Genomic DNA, 25,369 nt, shown 5'->3' on the forward strand with positions numbered 1-25,369 from the left:
ATAATTATCTTGTGGTCTGTTACGGACCCGCCGCATGGTTTAGAATTCTGAGACCGGCCCAAGAAGAAAAAACTCTGCTCACCCCTAGTCTAGAGGCAGAAGCTGTATATGACATCCGTTCACAGGGCTGGGCGTCGGGGGTTTTCTCTGGGTACTCCAGTTTTCTTCCCCCATAATGCGAAATCACCGCAAGGTGGAAGCGCTTTCCTACTAAATCAACCAACTGGCACGCCTACACCACATTTGCCGCAACTCATGATGCCCACACAACGACTGGAAACAGTATTGTAAACATTTTATGAATTAAAGTTGCTTGGTGTTTTCTTTACACGTTACTTTCCGTTTGGTAGATAATGATAAGATAGGTGTGTGCGTGTACGCGCGCGTGCGGGGGAAAGACAGAAAAAGGGTAGGGTGGAGAAAGGGAGGTTTTTTTTTTTTTTCTTAACCCACGTATTTCCTTTCTTAACTATTTTTCTGCGGCTTGTCGAGACACTAATTACTGAAGTACAGGCAAGAAATCTACCAAGCAAACGAGTATTATTAGAATGAAGGGTACTAAATTATTGAACACCAAGTCTATGCTATAAATAAATAGAAAATTAAATTATTTGTATATCGTCTGCATCAGCCATGCAGACACAAGACGCTTTACATGTAGGCATGGAAGCGCGTCATATTAGTTATAAATATAATAATTAAATAATATAAATATAATACTACAATATTAATACATTATATTAATAGAAGTAGAAAACTGTTAAATTGGTGCCTTAATTGTACCTTTTTCTCTCAGGTATGAAATTACTGCAACAATTAACGATCGTAATCAAAACAATCAACAATGACTCTTGCATCTAAATACTAAGTCTCCCCTTCAAAATTCTGAGATAAAAAAAAAAATTACGAAGAAATTTAGGTGACCTTCGAAATATTACAAAGAAAATATTCACTGGATTTAAACATATTGAAACAGTCACATTGACGGTAAATGAAACCGTCACAATTTGAAGTCCGATCCAACATAAAAGGCGAGAATTCGGAGGACAAGATTCTGCACTTATATCTTACATTCTTTTTGTTTACGGATCTATTAGGAGTAAAACATTTATAATAAGACATATTTAAATCCACATATTTTTTTTTTACAAATTCTTATTTTTAGCTTTGACGATAGTCTGAACAGGAAGCTGTTATCTAGTCCGCAGCGGAACGTAGCCATCACGAGTGGGCGCAGCGCCTGACACAAAAGTATCGATCCGAAGCCAATGCTCTGGTGCAGGCGCTATGTTCCTGACCCACTTGCTTATTCCTGCTGAGCCTGATATGGAAGCTGTGCTAACCCTTTTCAATGGAGTCTCGTCGCTGCCTTTATAGTGCTCAAATAATGGCTACAGAAATATATCAGGACGTAACAGTGACTGATGTTTACGACCAAGCGGCGGGTATCGCTAGAGAGTTTGATAAACTCATAAATAATTACGGTAATGATGCTGTCACAGAATTGATGCCCAAAGTGATTCGAGCCCTAGAGCAGCTGGAATCCCTCGCTACCCGTTTTGAAAGAGACAACGATGAAATCGCGCAACTGAGGTCAACAGTTGAGAAGCTTGAATTAGAGAAAACAGGAAAAGCGCAGGAGCGTGCTAAGTTTGAGCAGGTGAGGATTATCTATTGAGAATTGTCTATTTCTGTTCTTTGTTTCGTTTATTTTTAAGGCGCGGTCTGCTTATGAATATTTAAATAAAGACTCAATTCCAGTGAAGGGAGTGTACATCATCGATGTGCGGCATCGACAGTCAGCACAGGTAAGGCATCCCGAAGCCGACAAGGAAGGCATATGTCATTTGGGGGATTTTGCGGTGACCTGTGATCTCTGAGCTACTTCCCTTTTTTCTTCACCCCACTTCCTCCTTCCTTTGAAGACGAGCGCATTAAAGTGCGATACTATTGAAAGTGTAATCACCGTTAAAAACTTGAGATGGTGTATACTTACACAAATAAGTAGTTATTGGCTAGTGATAAAAAGACAAACTTCACTATTGGAAAACCATATAGTAGCCTTAAATCATACAGACTCAGACTACCACCAATGATGACATTTTTGAATAAGGTTTTATTTCACTGGGAGAGGAAAAACTGCAAAAATTCTGTTTGACACAGGCACCAAAAAAAAAAAAAAGTTATTGTGAGGTTGGTTACTGATGGTTTGCTGATGTTGGTTTGTCTGCAAGTATTTTTTTTCCCCCTAAATTTGGTCCTGGTGTATTATTTGGACTGCTTGTACAGGAGATGGAACAGACAGAAGAGAACTGGAAGACAGAAGTGAGAGAACTATTGACAGTGGTGGGTAAACTTCAAGAAGAGAACAAGAGGTTGAAGGAGACACTCCATTATGAGAAGTATTCTGTAGCCGAAAAGGTTTCAGCAAAGCACCGAGGTATGGGAACTATGTATGTTAAACGAAATAATCCCTTTCTGGTACCATGTTCTGATGCAACATGCACTGCGATCCATTTTTTTTAAAATGGAGCTTTAGGACTGAAAAAAAAAAGTTACAGACCGCAGTATTTTATAACTTGCTATGGAAAACATGCAGGTCATAACAATGTTCTGGAAAACATTAAAATATCTGAGAATGTTTTTTATTGGTTTTATAAAATATCACATCAGTTTAGGTAATGGCTTGTATTTGGAATATTTTCTTGCCAGTGTCATTTGTAGTGTAGGGGATGAAATGGTGGATTTTTCTAGCCTTAACTTGCACAATCCTTGCTGATATAAATATTCAGGTTAGCAGCACTAAATATATGTTATGATATCAAACATTAGCCTGAAATATAGTTATAAACTCCATCTTTTCATCTGTATACCTCTTTCGAAAAGAATAAATTTGCAGGCAAACTGTTTTGCAAGAATGATGTATTAATAATAACGGAAACATAAAACCTATAGAACCTGACTGCTTCCACCATTGTCTGCATTTTGTAAAACATTGCCACTTTAGCTCTTAGAACAATGGTTTGTTTAATCAGGGATTTACTTCAGGAATATTACAGCTTTGACTGGGACTTTTTGCAATCCTCTGCAACAGTAGACAGGCCTTTGATCTTTTCAAACATCTGTCTCCTTTGTTGTCAGATCAGAAACGGTCAAAGTTATCAGTTTTGTCATGAAACTCTGGGGTAGGAGCACGTAGAGATGGTAGAGGCTATGATTTTCATCGCTCCGGCCTATCACACTCTCGATACCTCCACCAAATCACGTCAACATTTACCGCATGCACCTATACTAAATTGCTAATTTACACTTTTAATTAGCTTGAGCCCCCAGCATGCATCACCCCAATAAACAACTCCAGGTAATTTAGAATATTAAAGGAAAGTTATTAATTATCAAGAGGATTATACAAATCATAAAATGATAAATGAAATTCAAAGAACAAGCAAGTTTGCAAATGATCTCGTTCCATCTTGTCTACTTATCTAGGTTGTCCCGTTAACGCTAATTATGCTCCTTAATACTAATCCAGATATCTAGTGAGTCGATCTATTCTCTCGTACACATGCCACTTAGCTTCACTCAAGCCTTCGCCGTGTGATTTGTTAGTCTCTGCTGGACACACAACTGTCACTTGTGATTTCGTACAATGGTTTCTCGCTGTGTGAAGGAATCTCTCAACTCGCCGCAGAAGAAATAGTGCTCATTGACCTTGGTCTTCTGTTGTCCGGCTCCTTGACAAGAGATGTACGATGTCGAAGGGTTGGGACAGATTCTCAAACGAATCATTCCCGTGCGCCTTATGCACTTTGAACTGTCACCAGTGGTCCTGAAGTTCCTTCACGTAGAACTCAGTGCCGACTCTTGTGACCAGAGTGACTTTTTCTACTTCGCTGCCAGGAGTTAGTCGAGGATCGCAGGGACAAAAGTCACTCTTCTTTTACGCTCAAGTTCGCCCGAGCGGGCTTGGTTACTGTCTTGGTCTGTGTCCTTATTTCCCCAATATTTCTGTCTGAGGCGCAATAGGCGACCACGAGGTAGCGAAGTATTGAGCTGCGAACTCTCTTTGATGTTTCCTCTCCAAGAGTTGATTGTGAAAAAGCCTTGAGTTAGGCTCCAAACTCAATATCAAAACCTCTGGTACGTGGCATTCATGCATTCGATTGGCCAGTCACACCACGTGACATACCACAACAACCAATCACACCATAGCTAGTGTATGAAGTGGTTCCCAGCCTTCCAGCAATAAGCTACGTAATCTAGTTGCCTGATTGTCTGGCTTCTTACGTTGTGTCAACATTCCCCTTTCTCTAACGTAATCAAACCTCGTGTGTTTTGCTCTAAGGCTTGTCTGTTACGTCACTGGCCCCTCGCGGCTACACCTGACCCTGCCTTACATGACTGTCATGACGTAACGGCCTTTTATTTTTAGGTGATGTAAGCATCGCGTGTCTCAGGTGGTATGAGCCCCGAGGCTCTAGTCCACCTTCAGCCAGTCAGTTTGCTTACGTACCCACTTGCCTTGTGAATAGAACAGATGGGCCAACCCACGCTACAGCCCTATACCCACTCTTTCATGACAAGTTTCAAGTTTTGACAAGATCACCATCTGCTAAAAATATTATCAAGATTTTCTAAGGAAACTGTTACAAATGCACAAAATTGATGTGCTAAGTCATTGCATGACTATCGTGGCTGCCGTTTTACAGCCCTTTTTTTCTGATGCATATTGTGTGAAGTGACAATGCATTTTCACACTGTTGGTTAATGTGAAGAACAAGTGTGACATTTGCCTTGTGGATGTCCCTTAATGTTCACTGGAAAGTGTCACTTGTTAGGTCTGTTAGACATGTTCCATATTGAAAAGCAGTTTTGTGTGTCTAGTACTAATACAAGTGCAGTTTTCGTAAGCTGGTATATAAAATATGCAACAATATATGCAGTAATCTGTGCAAATGAAAACACTTACACATAGTTATACAGTCTGACAGTATCTTTGGTGTTATTGTCATTGGAAATGGAACTATGCTGTAGTTTATTGTATTCAATTCTTTGACCGTATAAAAAAATATCTGATTTTATTAGAAAGGACATTTGTTGGAAGCATCCCTGGTTTATGCATGTTATAATCTGTTAATATTCAAGTTCTCTGTTTAGCATTCCAACTCACAGATGTAAGCATAGTACATTTTATCCGAAGAGTGCACTGCATCATGCAGGATCATGCACTGTAATTATGTATGGCATCATGGTATATGGCATATACAGCAGTTTTTTTTATGATTTAGAATTTTGGAGATCTGCACTGTTGACGCTTAGGTAATATCACACAATGTTCAGGCTTTTGGAGATCTCACCTGTGTTATGGGGACTTAAAGGGAATGGCAAGTGAAATAGCAATTGTAAATAAACATTTTGTTCGAAAACCAAAAGTTTGAGTGAAAATGATTCAGACTATTGGTATCTATCATTCAAGTCCCACTTGCTGTTTCTTTTGCCTTATCCTGTGATCAACATTTACAAATGCTGGCATCACAGAGACTGAGGAACAAGAGATCAAAGTCCTCACAAAGCTGAAAGAAACTGTGGACAAGCAGAGGGAGGAGCTGCGCTCATTGAAGCATGAACTTTCAGAAAAAGCAATGGACTGTGATGCAGTGAGTGGACTCTAGTGCTGTCTTCCAAAGAAGCTGTCAAGGGCTTAACAATAGTTAAGGGTTACCAAATCTCTTATTGTAATATATTTTATGTTCGTTTTAATTGTAATGCTTTGTTTGTTTTGTCTTTGCTGTAATAACATTACTGCTGCACAATTTTCCATATCGTTAGACTTTTGTCTTCTTGTTACTTTGAAAGGAGGGAGGTGAAAGAGAGTGTGAGAGAGTGAAACATGTGGACACCAAAGGTTTGAATGGTAGTGCATTGTAATAATTAAAAGCCATAAAATAGGTATAGGATCAAAAACATGCATTTAAAGTATTTGTTTTTAGATCAAAGTTCATTTTTTATTGTCCTGGTTTTAGCTGCAAGCCCAGGTGGAGCAAATAGCCAAAGTGAACACCGACCTGAGGAGGAAAAACAACACACAGAGAAAACAAGCCCGAGCCTTGCTGGAAGAGAAGTCTGAGCTGGAGATAGCCTTGCGAGAGAAAGATGCTGAGGTGGACAAGGTCAAGATCATGCTTTCCGAGCAAGAGAAATTTGAAGAGCAGAGAGCAGCTGTACGAGCTGCCATACAGGAGCAGAGAGAAAGCGAAGAGGTGAGCAAGATGATGATTATGTGGTTGCATTATTGCCAGGCACTGATTAGCAAGATTAGTTCCCATAGCTTTGAGAGCATGAATCAGTTACACACTGCCAGCATGCGTGTCATGCATGCCAGCATGCACAGATCAGCAGTATAGAGTTCAAATTAATGTGTTGAATTCTTCAAAATAAAACATGAGGAAAAAAGGGACAGTCCCTCCCTTCACTTCCCATGCAGGGCTGAAGACAACATAGCCATACATAAAAAGTTATTATTATTAGTAGTATTGAGCACTTATGTAACATGTTTCCTCACTTGGCAGTGACCTCAGTGTCATTTACAAAAGAGTGCAAGATTTAGGGAGAGAATGAGGATGTTTTTGTCTTTTAGAGCAAAAGCAGAAGGGCAGTGGATGCTTTGCTTTGTCCATTTAGTCTTTTTAGATTTTCATGATGTACAAAATATTTTAATTTTTGTTTTGAAAACTCAGTGGAGGCAAATAATATCAAGCTTGAAATCAGGTTTATTATGTTTATTGGAAAAAGTTTGTTGAAAGATACACAAATGCTACATTTGCTTTTTCCTCCTCATCTTTTTTTTTGTTTGTTTTTCCCAGCGAACTGAAGAAGAGGAGGATTCTCCTTTCTCAGATGATGTCACTGCAACAGTTATGACAGATTCTTCAACAACAGCCACATCTTCATCCCCTGAAATTGACCGTCGGACAGCTTCCGTGAACTCATTAGGGTTGGACTTGGAAGGCAAACTGATCATTGACATGAAAGATCCCAACCGCCCACGATTTACGATGCAAGAGTTGCGACAGGTGCTTTTTGAACGCAATGAGCTGAAGACGCGACTCTTCGAGGTAGAGGAAGAACTCAATCACTATCGCCCACGGTACGTCCAGATGCTTGAAAAAAGCATGCAGTTTTATATGACTTTCACACGTTATGAAGTGACCTGGCCACCTGCATGTTGGTGTATCCTGCATTTTGTCATGACATTAGTAATCATTCAAACACTGTTCTTTTTAAAATGCGATTTACTTCTCATTAAACTTGAAGCAATTTATTAAATACAGAAGATATATATTTCCTTGGCCATTTAAAACAGTTCTGTGAATTTTATTTATAATGATAACTTTGTGTTCATAACAGTGTTTTTTTAGTTCAGAAGAACAACAGAAAGTTGCTGTGTTTTCTAGTTCTTTTCAGGATGTGTCCAAAGTTCTCTTGTTTTTTTAGCAAGCAGATAACTTTAAGCGTTAGATAGTTTAGACTCAAAAGGAGACCTGCAGGTTTCTGATAGATGCTGGGTCACAGAAAGTAGTCCTCTGTCGTTCATGGAAACCATGACTTCATTTTGTTTTGGCTGCCTGCAAAACCTTTAGTTTTTGCTAATGATTTTTTTTTGCGGCTGGTTTTCGTTCATTTTGAAACTTGTCTCTTGTGGTTTTATTTTTTGATTTGTTTTCTAAAGGGATGAATTACTTTTTTTTTTTTTTTTTTTTTTGCCTTGTTTTGAAGCTTAACTTCTCTTGTCTAGGGTATGCAGGAATGAAAAAATTCTGTAATTAGCTAAAAGAAAAAAAGGCCAACTGCATATGGCAACATTTCCTCAGGAATACTAAAATACAGGATGTTTACAAATGAATATAAGACTTTGGACAACATGGAAAAAGTAACAGATCTGGTACATATTTGAAAGGAAATTTTAAAGTATCAGTGTGGTATTTTTAAGTGGAAGCTTTTTGGCTATTATTTTTAAATCTGTAGATAAATACATAAAAGATTGACTTGACATTGCTATATTTATTGATGCAATAGCCACAAATTAAGATACATAAAACATAGAAGCTGATTTTTTTTTCGTGTATTCCTGGATTGGGGGTAAGGCATCAGATTATGCAATAGTTTTATTTTATGGAGGTGTTTTGCAGAAATGAAAGCAATGTCAGCAATGCACATGTCTGTTTCAGCATATTTCACAACATTTGGTGAAGCAACTTAACAAACCTGGGTCTTCTTTCACAGAATCATAAGATTTTTTTTCCCCAAAATAACCTCTTTAATCAGTAACAGCAACACCAAAATAAGTTTTCTTAAAATTCATGTAATTAATGGATGACAAATGTTTGGCGAATCATGTGCAGTGTTTGAAGTTCTCAAAATCCAACTTATCTGATCAAAGTGGTGTTATAAAATCCTTAGTCATGCTTTATACTTGTATGTTGTGAACTTGCTGCTTTATCTGAAAGCTTATTATTGTGTTTTTTCTGGCATGTTTTTCTGCATTTTTGTTTTCAAGAAATCCTGGTGCACCAGAGGATGAAAATCAAGATGAATCGTAAGTTTCACATTGAAACATTTTTTTTAAAAGGTAAAAAAGATAAAACTTAGTCCACATATTTAATTTTGTGCGTGAATTTTCTTTATCATTGTTCAAATAGATCGTCTCCTTTAGTCATCTCCAACCCTTCATTAGAGATTAATTTATCGCTATCATTTATTCATTCTGTATTTATTCATACTGCATGCATTCATGGTGTTTGTCTAAAGACGGGTGTGTTTTGTGCACATGCACATGTGTACTTGTATATGTACGTGTAGATGCATAATATGATGTTCAAATTATTGTACACCACCTTATACATGTGTCTATATTTAATTTTTATTGTGTTTATATTATTGTAGAGCTCCTTTCCTTCTAAGTCAGACTGAAGATGCACAAGCACATACTATCAGTAGGCATCAAATACCATTTACCATTTATTTTACTGGTTTGCACAAATGTACTACCCTTTATTGCATAGGTTTGAACAAATGCCACAGCTGCATATAACCTCTACAGCAAGTTTAAACATCACATTGTGAGTGGCGATACAATGCTGCAGCTCTCTCTCCTTGATTCCGTGTCACCTAAGTTTGGTCTCCAACATGTCTGACATCCGGTCTGAGGTCTGCTGTTATATAATTATTGTAGGGTTAAACTTTAAAGTAGGCTTTTGTAAGCCCATGTTGATTATTACCAAGAGCCCAAGCCAATCACCACCAAGCACGCTTGGCAATTTCACCAAGAGCTCAATTAGAAAACCAGACTACTGGCTGCCCCTCTACACCTGCATCAAATCTGTTTCCGTCGGCTTCGACTCGCTTACGAGTTTTAGGTAACAAACATAGGGCTAGTATACACGCTTAATTAGGGATTTCACAACAGTTTAAAAACAAAGAACTTTTATGGTCAAGATGTGACAGCAAGGTCTGGAGCAGCACATACCAGCAGCAATGCTATTTACCAGGCAAAGTACAAATTTTGTTTATAAACAAAGTGTCTGAACACGGTCTGTGCAGCTGAATCTGATACTACTGACTGGGTTAGCATTTTTCATCAGTTAGTGGCTACTATCTTATCACCTATCGTAAAACATTCATAAAGGCAGGCTTGCTGTCTCATTCGTCACTTGTACCAGTGACTGTGCAGTTATAATTTTGACATTATAGGCTATGGAAAAAGGCCCATCTCTCCTTCCCCAGCAAGATAATCATTCATTTTGACTTGGAAAAACTGCAAGACTCAGAGGTTGTGCAAGTCTTCAAGTCTAAAGTTAAAGGCTAATTAGCCACCTTCAACAGGGTAGAGTATGACACAGGCAGCTTTTGCTGGAAACAAGAGTGGCATTCCTTTTAACAGCTGAAGAGCTTCTTGGAAGGCAGAGGAAGAAGAAACAACATGCCACAAGTGATATTCAAGATCACCGTGACCAAAGGAAGGCTCTAAAGAAAGAAGACAAACAACTCTGAAACCACTTTCAAGTACAAAACAGCAAAGTGTGACATCAGGAAGGGAATTAAGAGAACGTTATCAAAAGCTAATGCCAGACAATAGAGTTCAGAGTGTGGTTAGCAAAGGACCGGGTGGAAATGGTGTACGGCTAAATCGAAAGATGTCAAGGCTTCATATGTAAAATAAATAAATCCGCCTTAATGCTAACCCCCAATGAACCCAAAGTTCAAAGATGCAACCGCAGACGGCAGTCCTCATCTAGCATGACCTATGTCCTAGCCAAAAGGTAAGATTCAAACCATGCTAGGGCAGAAACTGAAATACTAAAGATGTCGGTGAGCAGCTAAACAAGACTGGATGATTAGTCATGTCAAAGGCCACTGACTGTTCTAAGAAGGTATTGACACCTGCCCCTTACTTAGCAAACACAGTATCAGTTGTAAACAGAATGTTACCAATTTTTTAATTAGTTTTGTGTGTGTGTCTCATTCTCATGTAGTAATAAGCTACAGAGTCATTAAAAAATTAGAAAACTATAAACTTTTGCAAGGCATCTTTTGTTATTCCACGTTTCTGTGTTTCATCATAGTTCATATTCTTGTCTGTCATTCTTTGCTTATTTATTTCTTCTTTCCTGTTTTTAACACTTGCCTGCATGGTAGGCAGCATGATATTCCGTGCTCAGGTGTGGTTTTACAGAAAGGTAGTAGAGTGGTACACCTGCTTTACTTCGTTTTCCAAATCCATTAACAACAGGTAACTCTGTCCCAAAGGAAGTGGAAGCTTTTGACTGCATGAAGTTGCCTCTTTTTCTCATTGCCTTGTTCTACTCCAGTTTCTTTATGTACTGACAAATAACCTCTTTGATCAGTAACAGCAACACCAAAATAAGTTTTCTTAAAATTCATGTTGTAATTAATCCACATCCAGGTGTGGACCGTTTATTGCAATGAGAATGACAAATGTTTTGCAAATCTTGTGCAGTGTTTGAAGTTCTCAGAATCCAATTTATCTGATCAAAGTGGTGTTATAAATTCCTTAGTCGTGCTTTATGCTTGTATGTTGTATACTTGCTGCTTTATCTGAAAGCTTTTTATTGTGTTTTTCTTGCATGTTTTTTTTTTCTGCATTTTTGTTTTCAAGAGAGCCAGGTGCAGCAGAGGATAAAAAGCACGATGAATCGTAAGTTTCATCTAAGAACATTTTTTGTTTAAAAGGGAGGGAAGTTAAAACTTAGTCCACATATTTAATTTTGCGTGAATTTTCTGTATACTACCATTATACTAAATATACTACCCTTTATTTCATGGGTTTGCACAAATGCCACAGCTGCATATAACCTCTACAGCAAGTTTAAACATCACATTGTGAGTGGCGATACAATGCTGCAGCTCTCTCTCCTTGATTCCGTGTCACCTAAGTTTGGTCTCCAACATGTCTGACATCCGGTCTGAGGTCTGCTGTTATATAATTATTGTAGGGTTAAACTTTAAAGTAGGCTTTTGTAAGCCCATGTTGATTATTACCAAGAGCCCAAGCCAATCACCACCAAGCACGCTTGGCAATTTCACCAAGAGCTCAATTAGAAAACCAGACTACTGGCTGCCCTCTACACCTGCATCAAATCTGTTTCCGTCGGCTTCGACTCGCTTACGAGTTTTAGGTAACAAACATAGGGCTAGTATACACGCTTAATTAGGGATTTCACAACAGTTTAAAAACAAAGAACTTTTATGGTCAAGATGTGACAGCAAGGTCTGGAGCAGCACATACCAGCAGCAATGCTATTTACCAGGCAAAGTACAAATTTTGTTTATAAACAAAGTGTCTGAACACGGTCTGTGCAGCTGAATCTGATACTACTGACTGGGTTAGCATTTTTCATCAGTTAGTGGCTACTATCTTATCACCTATCGTAAAACATTCATAAAGGCAGGCTTGCTGTCTCATTCGTCACTTGTACCAGTGACTGTGCAGTTATAATTTTGACATTATAGGCTATGGAAAAAGGCCCATCTCTCCTTCCCAGCAAGATAATCATTCATTTTGACTTGGAAAAACTGCAAGACTCAGAGGTTGTGCAAGTCTTCAAGTCTAAAGTTAAAGGCTAATTAGCCACCTTCAACAGGGTAGAGTATGACACAGGCAGCTTTTGCTGGAAACAAGAGTGGCATTCCTTTTAACAGCTGAAGAGCTTCTTGGAAGGCAGAGGAAGAAGAAACAACATGCCACAAGTGATATTCAAGATCACCGTGACAAAGGAAGGCTCTAAAGAAAGAAGACAAACAACTCTGAAACCACTTTCAAGTACAAAACAGCAAAGTGTGACATCAGGAAGGGAATTAAGAGAACGTTATCAAAAGCTAATGCCAGACAATAGAGTTCAGAGTGTGGTTAGCAAAGGACCGGGTGGAAATGGTGTACGGCTAAATCGAAAGATGTCAAGGCTTCATATGTAAAATAAATAAATCCGCCTTAATGCTAACCCCAATGAACCCAAAGTTCAAGATGCAACCGCAGACGGCAGTCCTCATCTAGCATGACCTATGTCCTAGCCAAAAGGTAGATTCAAACCATGCTAGGGCAGAAACTGAAATACTAAAGATGTCGGTGAGCAGCTAAACAAGACTGGATGATTAGTCATGTCAAAGGCCACTGACTGTTCTAAGAAGGTATTGACACCTGCCCTTACTTAGCAAACACAGTATCAGTTGTAAACAGAATGTTACCAATTTTTTAATTAGTTTTGTGTGTGTGTCTCATTCTCATGTAGTAATAAGCTACAGAGTCATTAAAAAATTAGAAAACTATAAACTTTTGCAAAGCATCTTTTGTTATTCCACGTTTCTGTGTTTCATCATAGTTCATATTCTTGTCTGTCATTCTTTGCTTATTTATTCCTTCTTTTCTGTTTTTAACACTTGCCTGCATGGTGGGCAGCTTGATATTCCGTGCTCAGGTGTGGTTTTACAGAAAGGTAGTAGAGTGGTACACCTGCTTTACTTCGTTTTCCAAATCCATTAACAACAGGTAACTCTGTCCCAAAGGAAGTGGAAGCTTTTGACTGCATGAAGTTGCCTCTTTTTCTCATTGTCTCGTTCTACTCCAGTTTCTTTTTTTACGGACTGGAAAATTTGCCTGTGGTTCTTTTCAGCTTGCTGAATAGGTGAATCTTTATGCATGTAATTTCCTTTAGTTAATATATTATTGTTTTAGAATGTTTTTTTTTTGTGTGCGTGCTTTGTTCTGTATTGTTTTTTGGAGATATTGTGGAGAAGTTACTTGGTAACAAAATAAGTCAGTGGAGATGGTGTTTTTCTTCATGTCTTTTTTTGAAATTGGCAGTGATTGGTTGACCTGAAACTTGAACTGGATGTCTGTGCTACATACAGTATAACATCATACCAATTTCTTAAAAACAAGAATAAGAATTGTAAACATGCAAAATACGTTGTCTATATTGCTTCAAACTGCATCATGGACATAAAGCCGAGTTGTTTGTGTTGTGGTGTGACGACAACAAACTTCCAACACTCGAACAAAGGCAGGAACAGTCAGCAGGTGTTGGACCCTTTAATACTCGGGCTTGTACAATGGCCACGGCTGCATCGCATCGCCAGAGACGCTAACAGTCGCTGACTCTTCTCTGTTGTATAGCTGTGCTCGCTGTCTCCTCCTCCATCGTCTGTTCTGTCATTTCGTCTCAGCTCTGCTCTTATGTACCTCTCGGAAGGCTTAACTTTCCGCAATGCTCCTGCAGGACCAGGGAGATTAGCAGCCTTAACCCTAGCCAATCACTGCTGAGTATCCTCTCTCGTGGTGCCTCAGCAGGTCCCACCAAAAACTAACATCCTCTGGCCTACCGGCCCTCTACAAGCAGATGATACTCATGCATATTTACCTCTTTAGGAATCTTGGACTTGTATTCTGTTTATAAACCATGAAGTTGAGCTTCGATGCTTTGGTTAACAGTAACAATTAGTGTTGATGACTTTGATGAATATTTAGCCATGGCAGTTAATCTCAGTGAAACAGTGGCAACTAGTTCTCAAAATTAGTATTGGGCACTTAGACGTCTAGAAATAATTTAAAATTATGAGGCTGTCTGCTGTGTGGTTGGTCTATCAGATAGTGTTAGAGCAAGAGTTTATTTTTGGAGAAAATTGAGCATTACCTGTTTCTGGTTCAGTCTTGCAAATTTTTACAAGTTATTTCCTCTCTCTTTACTCATGTTTGGAAGGTCACATTTTCATTATTTCTTGTTTATTGGCAGAAGATTGCTGGCCCATAGAAAACTTTTGGCTTTTTGTTAGAAAGTATGATCATCTTTTAGCGTCCTTGAATCATTCTGTTAAATATTAGTAAACCTTTTGTGGTAAGATACCATGAATAAATAATTATAACAGATGCATGTTCTTCAAAGAAGTGACTGTAAACTTTAACAATAATGGTGCATTGTTATGCATCTCACCATTTTTAGATAGTCCTAATGGTGAAGGGGGCTGGTGAAATTTGATTTTTGAACTTTTGGAAATCTTTGATTATAATGGCTCGCTTTTTTCCAGGAAATCCTCTTACTCAGGTGAAGAAGTGCTGGTGTATGGGCCCATTAACAAGGAACCCGATGAAAAGCTTTTTGGACGCAAAGAATCTGGCATCAGGAAATTGTAAGTCCAATTTCAGTCTTGCAGCTTTATCTCCTGTTTAATTTTGTTGCATCCTCAAAACTGTGGATGATGATGCTGAGATATTTGGTGTTTTGACTGCAGTTCTGGCAAATATGGATTATAAATTATATATGGATTAAATATGGATTATGCAAATAATTTAACGATGGTACCTAGAATTTTTTTTTCAGATTCTATTTTAATATAAGAGTAGGAAAGGAATAGGAAAAAATTTCATTTGATCGTATTAAAGATACGATCAAAGGAAATTTCTTCCTATTCCTTTCCTACTCTTGTAGGATTTTCTATCTGGGTATTGACCCTAGAGAAAAGTACTATTTTACCATTAGAAATTAGTCTCACTATGTACAGTTTATGCAGAAATGCACAAAATCACATCTGCATAATGGCTGATCAAGAAACTCAAGAAACTGTGTTAAAGTGCGTAAAAGGGTTAATCCAAAAGGCTTCCTTTCCTTTTATCAGCATCATTATTAACTACATCAGAGTTAAAAATAAGTTTTAAACAATGTATTAAACATGTTGTTTAGCTTTTAAGGTCATGTTTAGCTTTGCAAAATATTAATTTGGCAGAGGATGTGAACCTGCTTAGTTCATGGGGGAAAAAAGCATCATTTGCAAGAAGAGCTTAAACTCTTTTTAAAGGAAGAAAAATCTTTTTTTAAGTTTAGGACTTCGGGGTGACATAGAGTGTCACTTCTTGTTTAACATCTAATTATATTGCAGGAAATTTTGGTTCTGGTAGTATGGTAAAGAGAGTACCAGTGATTCTGAAACCATACAATGTACTGGATAGAAAACAACAGGAAATTGAGAACTGTAGCCACTGTTGGTTTTCTTGAAAATGCTTATACTCCTCCACTGCATATTTTAGACCCCTTGTGTTTGTCATTCTTTGGTAGATTTTTTTGTTCACTAATTTTTTTTTTATGTTGTCTTCCCATCAACTCCACTTTAACTACTACAAACAGCAGTATCCAGTTTTATAATTTGTCATTTTTTGTCAGATATTTGGTACTGTCATATTTGGGCACAAGGAAATATATCTTTAACATTGTAATGAAGTGCACCAGTCAAGCCAGCATAGAGACTTTTTTTCATTTGTGTTGTTAGTATTTTGCTTTTACATCTGACATTTTTCTTTTCATATTTGTGCTTTCATTCTACTCTGTTATATCTCACTCACTTTTATAAAGAAGTTTTTAAGTTTTTAGAATTTTTTTATTCAAGTATTTTTAATAGAAGTGCTTTTTGATGGGCAGGGCAGGGATTTGCATTGTCTTCAGTATGGGTGTGCAGATTTAACCTTGATTAGTTAAGTGCAAATACATATTGAGACCCATAGAAAATTAAAAAAGAGGAGAACATCAAATTTATTTAGTGTTTGCTAGAAGTTAAATTTCCATGTCGCATCTTTCACATTCATGTGTTTGAGTCATTAGTGTGAATGGATTGGCTAGGAGAGTTTTAAGTTGTAAATAGGAGGATGACATTTTAACAGGAAAATGGAACCCAAGTAAGGAGAGCAAATAGGACTGATTGCATGAGGAAGTGTTTCCCTTTGGTACAATATTGAATGATATGTAGACGCAAATGACCCAGTGTTAAAGCATTGGTTTAGGCCAGACTGGTAAAATTAGTCCTTTGTCAGGGTTTTGTCATGTTGAGACATTACACAAAGTTTCTGGTGTTATGGCTTAAATGATATCTGTCAGCCTCATTTTTAAAGGCAAAAAGTAAAAGACATTAATGACTTGGAAATTTTATTCAATCAGTCATAGCAGCACAACGGGCATTCACTTTTCTTTCTTTCGATCATAGCATTGGCTGTTTATGAATGTGAAATGGTTTCTGTTTGTTTATTTGTTTTTGGAATGGTGGGGGAGAATGACTGCTTTAATAACTGTTTGATACTATGATTTCAATGTCCATTTGCTGCAATCTGTTCTCTTTCTCTAGCTTTGAGCAGCTTTTGGATAACTTGAATCTTCCACCGTTGGACTTCTAATATCTAAGACAGGTTGTGTACGGTAGGATCAGTAACATTTTTTCAGTCCCTGCCCGTGCCTTCAAGATGACTTTTTGTAGTTGCCTTTTTTAAGTTTCTGCAAGAAGTTTTATCAGGTGTAACTGCATCATTATTGTTGCCTGTGGTTGTTACCTGTAACTGTGGTTCCCACTTCATATAGATTGTGTGTGTGCGTGCACGCACTTACATGTGTGTGCATGAAATTCATGCCTTTTTTTTTTTTGTTTGTTAAGTGTCATGCAGAAAGTTCTTGGGTGTCTGTGGCTTGCATTTATTTTACGACTGAAGTGTGCAGAGTATTAATCTGTCTACTTTGACATATGAAGTCTGTGATGTTTCCTGTATATTTTTTTCCTAGCTTCAATTTTTTGATGAAGCTGTGATACCGTCCTGTAATCTTTGTTTTAACAGAGTAGAACCACCCCTTCCCTGTTAGATGCCACATGTGTGTGTAAAATTACACAGTGGTGACTTTAACATAAACTATAAGAATGACTTACTGGACTTCTGGTGGCAGAAAAAAATTACAGAAGTGACTTAAAAATATTGATATTGCCAAAAAATCCTACTATTGACAGTCATGAGTATATTTACCTTTATGTTAAAGAGGCCATGTGTGCCATGGATACCACTGTGTAAATTGATGTGAGCTCTTTCTGTGAATGTAATTTGTTTTAGAGCATTTAGGATTCTAGGCCTTCATTTCATTGACTTAATGTCTTTGGGAGCTTGCCGTTGAAGGTGTCACAAAAGAGGATGTTTTTTGTCTTCGAGTGCCAGAGCCTGAAGAAGCTTCCATGTAGAGAACGTGATGTATCTTGTGTGCACATAAACTTATCTGCGATCAAACTGAGGAAATGTAGGTTGTCTAATCTAGAAATTATGCTATGTCACCACAGAAGGAGTTCTGAGTAAGCATTCACGGTATGTGCAGAAATGTATTTTACCCAAAAAACCAAGTGAGCATTTTCCGGAAGAACTTGTTTTATGACTAGGGTAAACGGGTTCAGACTTTGGATATGGCAGATAATAATGACAACAACGATAATAAATGTACATTGTTATAGTTCTCTACCACAGCATGAGTGTCATGTTCTTAGTGCTAATCAAGTACATGAACAATATACACGTTATAAATTGTACAAAAAATGAAAAACATGACAGTTACAGATAATATGTAATTATGGATGCTGGATTTTTTTTTAATACGCTTAATGCATGTGATGCAGATCATTGGGTCCTTCAGTAGCACCACATATATAAAGGAACTTAATAAATGCATAACTTTCATTGATATTTTCAGCATAAGGTTAGTGCTTGAGAAGCCTCCACAAATAATGGCTTAATATTCATGTTGTTCACATTTTATAAGTTAGATTTGATTTAAACATATAACTAGTTCTTGTCCTATCCTATGATTCTTAAGAGAAATAATTGTTGTGTGAATCAAATTGAGCGATTGGTCCTTTTTTTTTGAGCACTTACCAGAATTAAAATAACAGTATGCATAGATTTCTCATAAAAACATAAAGCAAGCAGTTTATAAAGTATAACCTTATCTGTTTCTCCACCAAAAGCAAGAAGACACACTCACAAAGAACAAGTGAAAATAATAATGAAAAAACCACAGCACTGTCACACCTCACAGTCCTGCCTTGCACATCTCTGTCACTGTGCATGTGCATTAGTATAGAATGTTCCAGTATCAAATTAGTATTTTTGTGAGGTCTACCAATCCTCCCCTTGTGTGTACAACTTTCTTGGTGTGTGCATTTTTAAAGTAGGTTTTATTCAGGTAACATGTTTCAGCTGGCTTTTTCCCTGTGATGTATATTTCCTTTTTTTAAAGCTGTGATGAATCTTAAGATACAGTTTCTTCTGATAGTAAATCCCTCATCTCCCAAATATATTAAGATAGAAGTTTTTTTTTTGATGGTGTATCCCTCATTTAAAAACCCAAAACAACAGAGTTGATGATTGTGGCATGATGGGCATGCTTTCATTTGTATAGAGAAGCTAATAAGACTAATATTGACCTGAAAAGTGGATATTTCAGGTAGCCAAATCAGTGCAGAAGTCTAAGGATATAAAAAGGACTTCTTGACCAGACATTCAGTGCTGAATATGGCACTTTTTTTATAGTCATGTCATTAAAATTTGCCATGGTCACATGTTCGACTACGTGTCTGGTTAAGAAGGCTTATAAGGACTTTTAAAATTATGGTCACATGTTAAAATCTGTGACACCTTTTAGGTGTCTGGAATGTTGCACCAAGTTTACACATGCTTTCAATTCCACAGCCTCTGTTTAAACATATTCTGTGCTATGCACTCAACTTAGGCAAAGAACTCACATTTTTGGTTCATTTATTTATTTATTCTTTTTACCCCTGCAAACTTGTGATCAAGTCAAGGATTACCAAAGACTAGCACAGTCTTTGGACTGCTTCACACCAAGCCAGCATACCTGGTATGGTGGACTGACCTGCTTTGCACCTACCCCCTGAAATCACACTATTTTGATGTTTTTTCAGATTTTTATCCTTGCTTGAGGCTGGGTTAGATCTGTTAGGAGACACCTCAGATATTCAAATACCTCCTCCTGCAGCAGCTCCAGAAACGGTGCCCCTGAATACAGTTAGGACCTATAGGCAGCTCTCCTGCTTTGGTCAGCCAACAGGCTCCAAAGAAACCATGTTTTGATCTGGCACCACTGTGTGGGCAGCCTTCACACCTACCTAGAGTGTTTTGAGGTAGGGGCTTGCAGTGCCGAGACGGTCTTGCTGTTAACTAATATTTCACGTCCGTTTTTTATTTATTTATTTTTTTTTTAAGTCTGCTTCTGTTATACCCTGTTAGTGCATGCAGCTAGCAGCAGTTAGATTTTTGTTGAACCCTCAAAATTTGCATCTGGCTTCTGTGTGTGCAGACAGAGTCTGCTTGGCTTCAGTAAATATGAATGATAGGCTGCTTTTATTTTCAAGACTTGTTTTGCTTAAGTGAATTGTTACTTTAAGTGGTAGAAAAAAGCTCATCCTTTTCTCACTGATTTTTACTTAACAGTGAAAGCAAGTATTTGTGTCCAGTTGTAGACCAAAAAGTTCTGCCCACCCTGGTTTCTTTTAAGTCTGCCCATAATTTTCAAGCATCCAGCATTCTACTCTATAACCAGACAAAGTAGACTTGACTTTAGCCACCACATTACGTTAATTATTGTGTAAACACAGTGCATAAAGGGTTCCATGAAAAGTTTATTGGTAGCCACGTGAATGTTGAAAATGTTTAGTTTTAGACTTAATAATGTTTTTTTGGCATGGTTTTTGTTGAATAAGGTGGTACAGACCATTTTCTGTAGGTTGGCATGCAAGGAATATGGGAGACAGTAATCATTGTTTTTGTGGCTGTGCGCATAAAAACAGCTAATGGGATGTAGCACAATTGTGATACTTGTTGTGTTTGATTAGTTGCATTACTTTGTTGTTTACTGAGTGTCACACAGGCATTATTCTTTTTTTCTTTTTCTTCCCTTACTTATACAACTTTGTCTCCTGTCTATTTTTATACCTCTATCCTTTTTTGGCATGATGTAAAACCTCGACAACCACCCACCTCTTTCCCTTCCCTATGTGTTTTGATATGGATGGGCTTGTATTTACACATATGCAGTAGCACATGCTTGCACTTTCATCATCTAAAACAGTGTTCCTGCATGCATGTGCTTGGGCATGTGCACACACACACACACCATCTTACTGAGAAATAATTTAACTTGAGACACACTCACCATTTTAAATATGTGCTTTTATTTCACTATGAATATTTATTAACAAAGGTTTCTTTTACTGAAGTGAATAGGGATGATTAAGATTTCTTTGATTTGTCATTGTTAGAATGGCGATGGACTCATGACTCTTATTGTCATTTAATTTACCAATATTTTAGATAAAGGAAAGAAATGACGCGTGAATTGCGCTGTCCTGTTTGTGCTGATGTTCAGTCTTGGGACTGAGATCACGATCCTCAGAAAGTGGTAGAAAAATTTGGCGATATATTTTCTCAGTTGACTATTATGTACCCTGTAGGTTATCATTGTTTTGTGCTTTTGCTTAAGATTCTGGCAGCTCATAATGTCAGTCGGCTTAATCACAGGATTTGCTGCAAGGCTATGATGTTCTTTCTGTTTAGTTAATGTCTCCAGTTTTATTCGCTGTTGGATGCAGCTAACCTCTTTAATTCTTTAGTAATGAGTTTGTTGACATGATCTCTTCTATCATATTTTTTCATATTCATTTTAAAATATCTTTCACTGCTTAGAGGATAAGTTGGTATCACTAATGCTAGAAAGGATTTAGGTTGATTGCTGTTAAAGTACCATCTGTTCATGTACAGTTTTAACAAATGTCCTACAGTTTGAAAATCTCAGCCTTCAAAGCCAATTACCAGTTTTTATAAAAAAATTTTCTAACATCATGTATTGAGAGTCTGGATACAAACTACCCTTTTAGACATCCATGAGCAGCAGGTGGAAGTCCCTCAAGGAAGTATCCTGTCACCTATATTATTTTGCATCAAAATAGATGGTATCCTGAAGTCTATTTCAAAACATATGGCTGCTTTGTTATATGTAGATGATTTTCCTTTCTATATACAAGGAAAGTTCTTACCTGGTCTGGATAGATAATTACAGGTTTGTGTAAATCATGTCTCCAAATGGGTACTAGGAAAGGGTTTCAAATTTTCCCCTTCAAAGTATGTCTGCATTCACTTAACAAAATTAAGAGGTCCTTTTCCTGAACCTTCTCTCATGGTAAGTGGAGTGGCACTCAAGGTATTAAAAGAGATCCGTTTGTTGGGTATTTTTTTTTTTTATCACAAACTCTTATCAGAGCCACATCCACCATCTTCAATCTTCCTGTCTGAAGCCCATGGATATCCTGAGAGTGATTAGCAATACAAAAGGGGGTGCAGACCAAATTACTTTACTCCGTCTATATTGCTGTCTAGTATGCTTTAGATTAGACTATTGATGCATAGCCTGTGGATCTGCTAGAACTTCATACCTAAAAAGGCTAGACACTGTACATCATCTTGGGCTCAGAATTTGTCTTGGAGCATTCAGGACTACCCGCAAACACAGTCTACAAATCTTCTTCAAATATCTGTATGTCAACCTTTAAATGTTCCTGTACTTCGCTCTTGCCATGAGATAGCAGCCTCAGTTGCTGACATGGTGTAAAACTCAACTAACTAATGTAGTTTGAAAAAACATCATATGTTGCGCGCACTTGTAGTTGCCACCATGAACATGGTGAGGTTTAGGATCCTTTTCTTTTGCATGTTGAATTAGGTTGCTTTAAGATTCTGAGCTGCATTAATTTCATTTATTACCAGCTTTTGTTGTACTAGGACGTTTTGAAAAATATTATGAATGTCACTAGTAGCCTTACTAGTATTGATGCAAATTTTCATGTCTCCTGTGAAAAATTGTACTTAAAAGAAAGCCGGTATGCACGTGCTTGGGTGTGTTTTTTTTTTTTTCCCTTATTATGTCTTATTATATGATTTGTCAGCTTGCTTTAGGCTTTATAATTTTTGCTCATTTGTTTTGAACATGTTATTTTCACTGACTTGCGTCTGTAATATATCGTAGATTTTAACATTTATAGTGAAATATTACATTAAGATAAATGCTTTGAAAGTCCTTCAGCCCTGTAAGAACGGTTGCCAGAATTGACAAAGGTAACTAAATTAACACTGCTAAGACCTCCAGTGGAAGGAGAAAAATTTTTGATTTCACTGGCTTCAGATGTGAGTAGGTTTTTCCACAGATAAAGCATAGCAGTTAACAGACTGAGAACTTTGCTGCTGCAAAAACTGTAACAAGACGTACTAATACTAAAATCTCTTCTGTTGTCTTTGACGTCATCGTTATCATCAGTCTTCGTAATTAGCTTCTTCACTGTCACAGCAACCATCACCACTATTCATTCTATCACTGTAGCTATCATGATTGTCAGTCTATTGTTAACATTTGTTATAAAAATACTGCAGTAATACAATATGGTTTTATTTAGCTTCATTTTTGAGGGGGAGAAAAAAATCTATTTGGGTCATGATGATGTCTTCTTTTCTTTTGCAGTTTTGATTTTTTGTTTGGGAATGGTCCCTCACCACCCAAGGGCAGAGTTCAGAGATCCAACACGTTCATGAACTGACATGCAGTCGTTCGCCATGTGTCACCGACACCAAGGAGCATTTGTACCACCATCACTTCAGCCATTGCGTTGTTGGTGACGATGCACAACATTCCTTCTCAAGTGCCTGCAAAGTCGACGACAAGGCTGATATAGGCATGGTCTTTTTCCAGCCAGCTGCACTGTGGGAAAATGACAGCCAATAGAGAGGACATCACTGAAAATTCTGTTTGATCTTCAACTGTCTGCATTGTCAGGAAATGGCTAGCTTCAGACAAGTTTATACAAACTGAATACTGTTTATCGTCTGCTCTACACAACATAGATAAAAGAACAAAGGTTTATCACCCTGAGAGATTAACATTATAATAACATTTCTTTTTTGGTTTTTTCTTGCAAGCCTCTGGATGGGCTGCAGAAAATATTTACTACCCAAAATGCTCTTGATTTGGTACCTGATTTGCGAGCAGTTCAAATATTCATCGCTCTTACACCTGTTGCATCACAACATAGCTGACGTCTCTTATGTTGCTGTAGGGATGTTGGTTTCATGAAACTTTATTCATGCCAACCAGTGCATTGTGGATTCCAAAATTATCTACACAAGATCAACAGATTTAAGAAAGGAAGCTGTCAAATCTGTCAGCCCCACTCTCTCTCTCCGAGAAGGTTCACATTAATATAGTGTGGCTAGACATTTCCCATGCTGTGCACAAAACGGTGAAACTTTGTTGCCCTTGAATGTGATATGAAAGCGGTGGGAGAACTTAGCTGTTGTTCTGATTGAGACATGCTGAGGGACCAGTCTGCAAACAAAAAACTGTGATAAATGCATACTGTTGCTTTTTGTCTTATTTCAGGACTGTATTGCGTAGTTGTAGATAAAGTACCTTGTGATGTGATGTGTATGTGACTGTGAAAGAGATGAATGCTTCCAAACTTTCAAAACTGTTGGATTCCCACTCACACCCCATTCTTTTATATTTCCTGCTGTCCAGTAATTGGTCAACTTTGAAATCTTTTCAGAAATCTTGTAAACTGAACAGTCAGCAATCGCAGTAAAATTTTGTTAACAATCTAAAATAGGCCATCAATTTAAAGATCACATACTTTGTGGTAAGATTTTAAAGCAGAGGAACAGAGATAAAAATTTATATGGTTTTGATAGTTTTATTTAGGATGTAAATTTGATTTCAGATCCTTTATATGAACTATTCTTTTATGGTCAAGACAAAATAGAGCGATAAAATGTGTGTGAGTGGAATGGGTGTGTGGAAATAAAATGCATATATGGAGGTATTGTATACTGCATTTGCATGAGGAGTGAAAGGATAAAACATAATTTTTATCATTATATTCTAGTTTTTATTTACAACATTTATTTCCTTACAAGATTTGTATGCTTTTACTACTGAATGTGGGCTTAATTATGGCAAACTGTTTCTATGGGAAATTGGCCAATACTTCACTAGCATATTAAAAGTGGGACATTTTATGGCATAATTCATCTGACTTTCTAACACAATGGCTCCAGCTGTCAAATGTAGTTGACATGCAGCTTTACACACAGTAAATACCTTTGGTGAAGGGTGTTGACGCTTATGTGTATGCAATGTATTTGGAAATAGCTGAACTTAAAATTTAACCAACCAGGGTGAAGGCAGAGCTAGTCATGGATGGCCTTTAACCCATGCCTGCTATAAGACATGTTGGATTGTGTTGTTTTTGTTTGGTTTATTTGCATCATGCTTACAGAGACTCCACTATGGCTGTTTGCATACCTTAGAGATTATGTTGATAACAAGGTGTTCTGTCTGCGTATCCATGTGCGGTTTCATAAAATGATTGTTGAAAGTTTTTTGTGTAGGAGAGAGTAAAAAGCAGCAGTCCTCATTTTGGGTCAGCCATGCATCGTGTAAACAAAATTTGTAAAAATAGAGCACTAGCGTTGTAGCCATGGTGAAGATAGCATTGGAGGACAGCAAGGAATAAAATAAGGTCAAACAGGAGAAGGGCACTTCTTGTTGCAGCCCTCTTTCCTCCATCATTCTGACTGAAGAAATAAATAAGATGCAAAAGCTTCTTTTCTCCTTCTTTACTTGATGTAATGTAATTAGTAAACTTCTTGTTCCTACTCACCTCCAGTGGAGCATAGGGCCGCAAATTAGTAAACTACCTATAGCAGGGGTGGGCAATTAATTTTCCCAAGGGGCCGCATGAGAAATTGGGATGGTTTTAGAGGGCCGGACTAATATAGTTAACTCAGTTTTACCCAATACTGTATATATAGTATATATACTGGCGGGCTGGGCAGCGGGCGGGCCGGTCAGAGACAGGAGGCGGGCTGGCCTTTGCCCAGGTCTGACCTATAGCATATGTGGCACATGAATAGGGACAAGTACTGATCGTGTCGTATTTAGTCATC

General features: G+C 37.6%; 1 protein-coding gene across 14 annotated transcripts; it reads left to right on the forward strand.

The window, feature by feature from the left end:
- Nucleotides 1-1,188: 1,188 nt before the first annotated feature.
- Nucleotides 1,189-25,024, forward strand: LOC112562696 (RILP-like protein 1). 14 transcript variants are annotated; one of them, XR_003098903.1, is made up of 12 exons: nt 1,189-1,660; nt 2,290-2,440; nt 5,539-5,657; nt 6,024-6,260; nt 6,864-7,147; nt 8,558-8,596; nt 9,063-9,119; nt 10,700-10,789; nt 12,974-13,063; nt 14,599-14,700; nt 19,285-19,503; nt 22,890-25,024. XR_003098903.1 is itself a non-coding variant. In XM_025236104.1 (12 exons), the coding sequence occupies exons 1-11, from the start codon at nt 1,352-1,354 to the stop codon at nt 16,727-16,729; spliced, it is 1,527 nt and encodes a 508-aa protein (XP_025091889.1). In that variant the 5' UTR covers nt 1,189-1,351; the 3' UTR covers nt 16,730-16,751; nt 22,890-25,024. The 14 variants fall into 14 exon arrangements, 6 of the variants coding, with proteins under 6 accessions (XP_025091889.1, XP_025091890.1, XP_025091888.1 ...); XM_025236104.1 differs by lacking the exon at nt 19,285-19,503 and adding an exon at nt 16,681-16,751; XM_025236105.1 differs by lacking the exon at nt 19,285-19,503 and adding an exon at nt 16,681-16,741.
- Nucleotides 25,025-25,369: the final 345 nt, after the last annotated feature.

Source organism: Pomacea canaliculata, linkage group LG4, assembly GCF_003073045.1.
Source record: "Pomacea canaliculata isolate SZHN2017 linkage group LG4, ASM307304v1, whole genome shotgun sequence".
Classification (NCBI taxonomy): Eukaryota; Metazoa; Mollusca; class Gastropoda; order Architaenioglossa; family Ampullariidae; genus Pomacea; species Pomacea canaliculata.

Excerpts from the sequence above, each read along its gene's own strand:
- LOC112562696 (XM_025236103.1), top strand. The coding sequence starts at position 1,352 with ATGGAGTCTCGTCGCTGCCTTTATAGTGCTCAAATAATGGCTACAGAA. Across the intron at positions 8,597-9,062 it reads GATGAAAATCAAGATGAATC|GTTTGAACAAATGCCACAGC; the intron begins GTAAGTTTCACA and ends TTTATTGCATAG. Across the intron at positions 14,701-22,889 it reads GAATCTGGCATCAGGAAATT|TTTTGATTTTTTGTTTGGGA; the intron begins GTAAGTCCAATT and ends TTTCTTTTGCAG.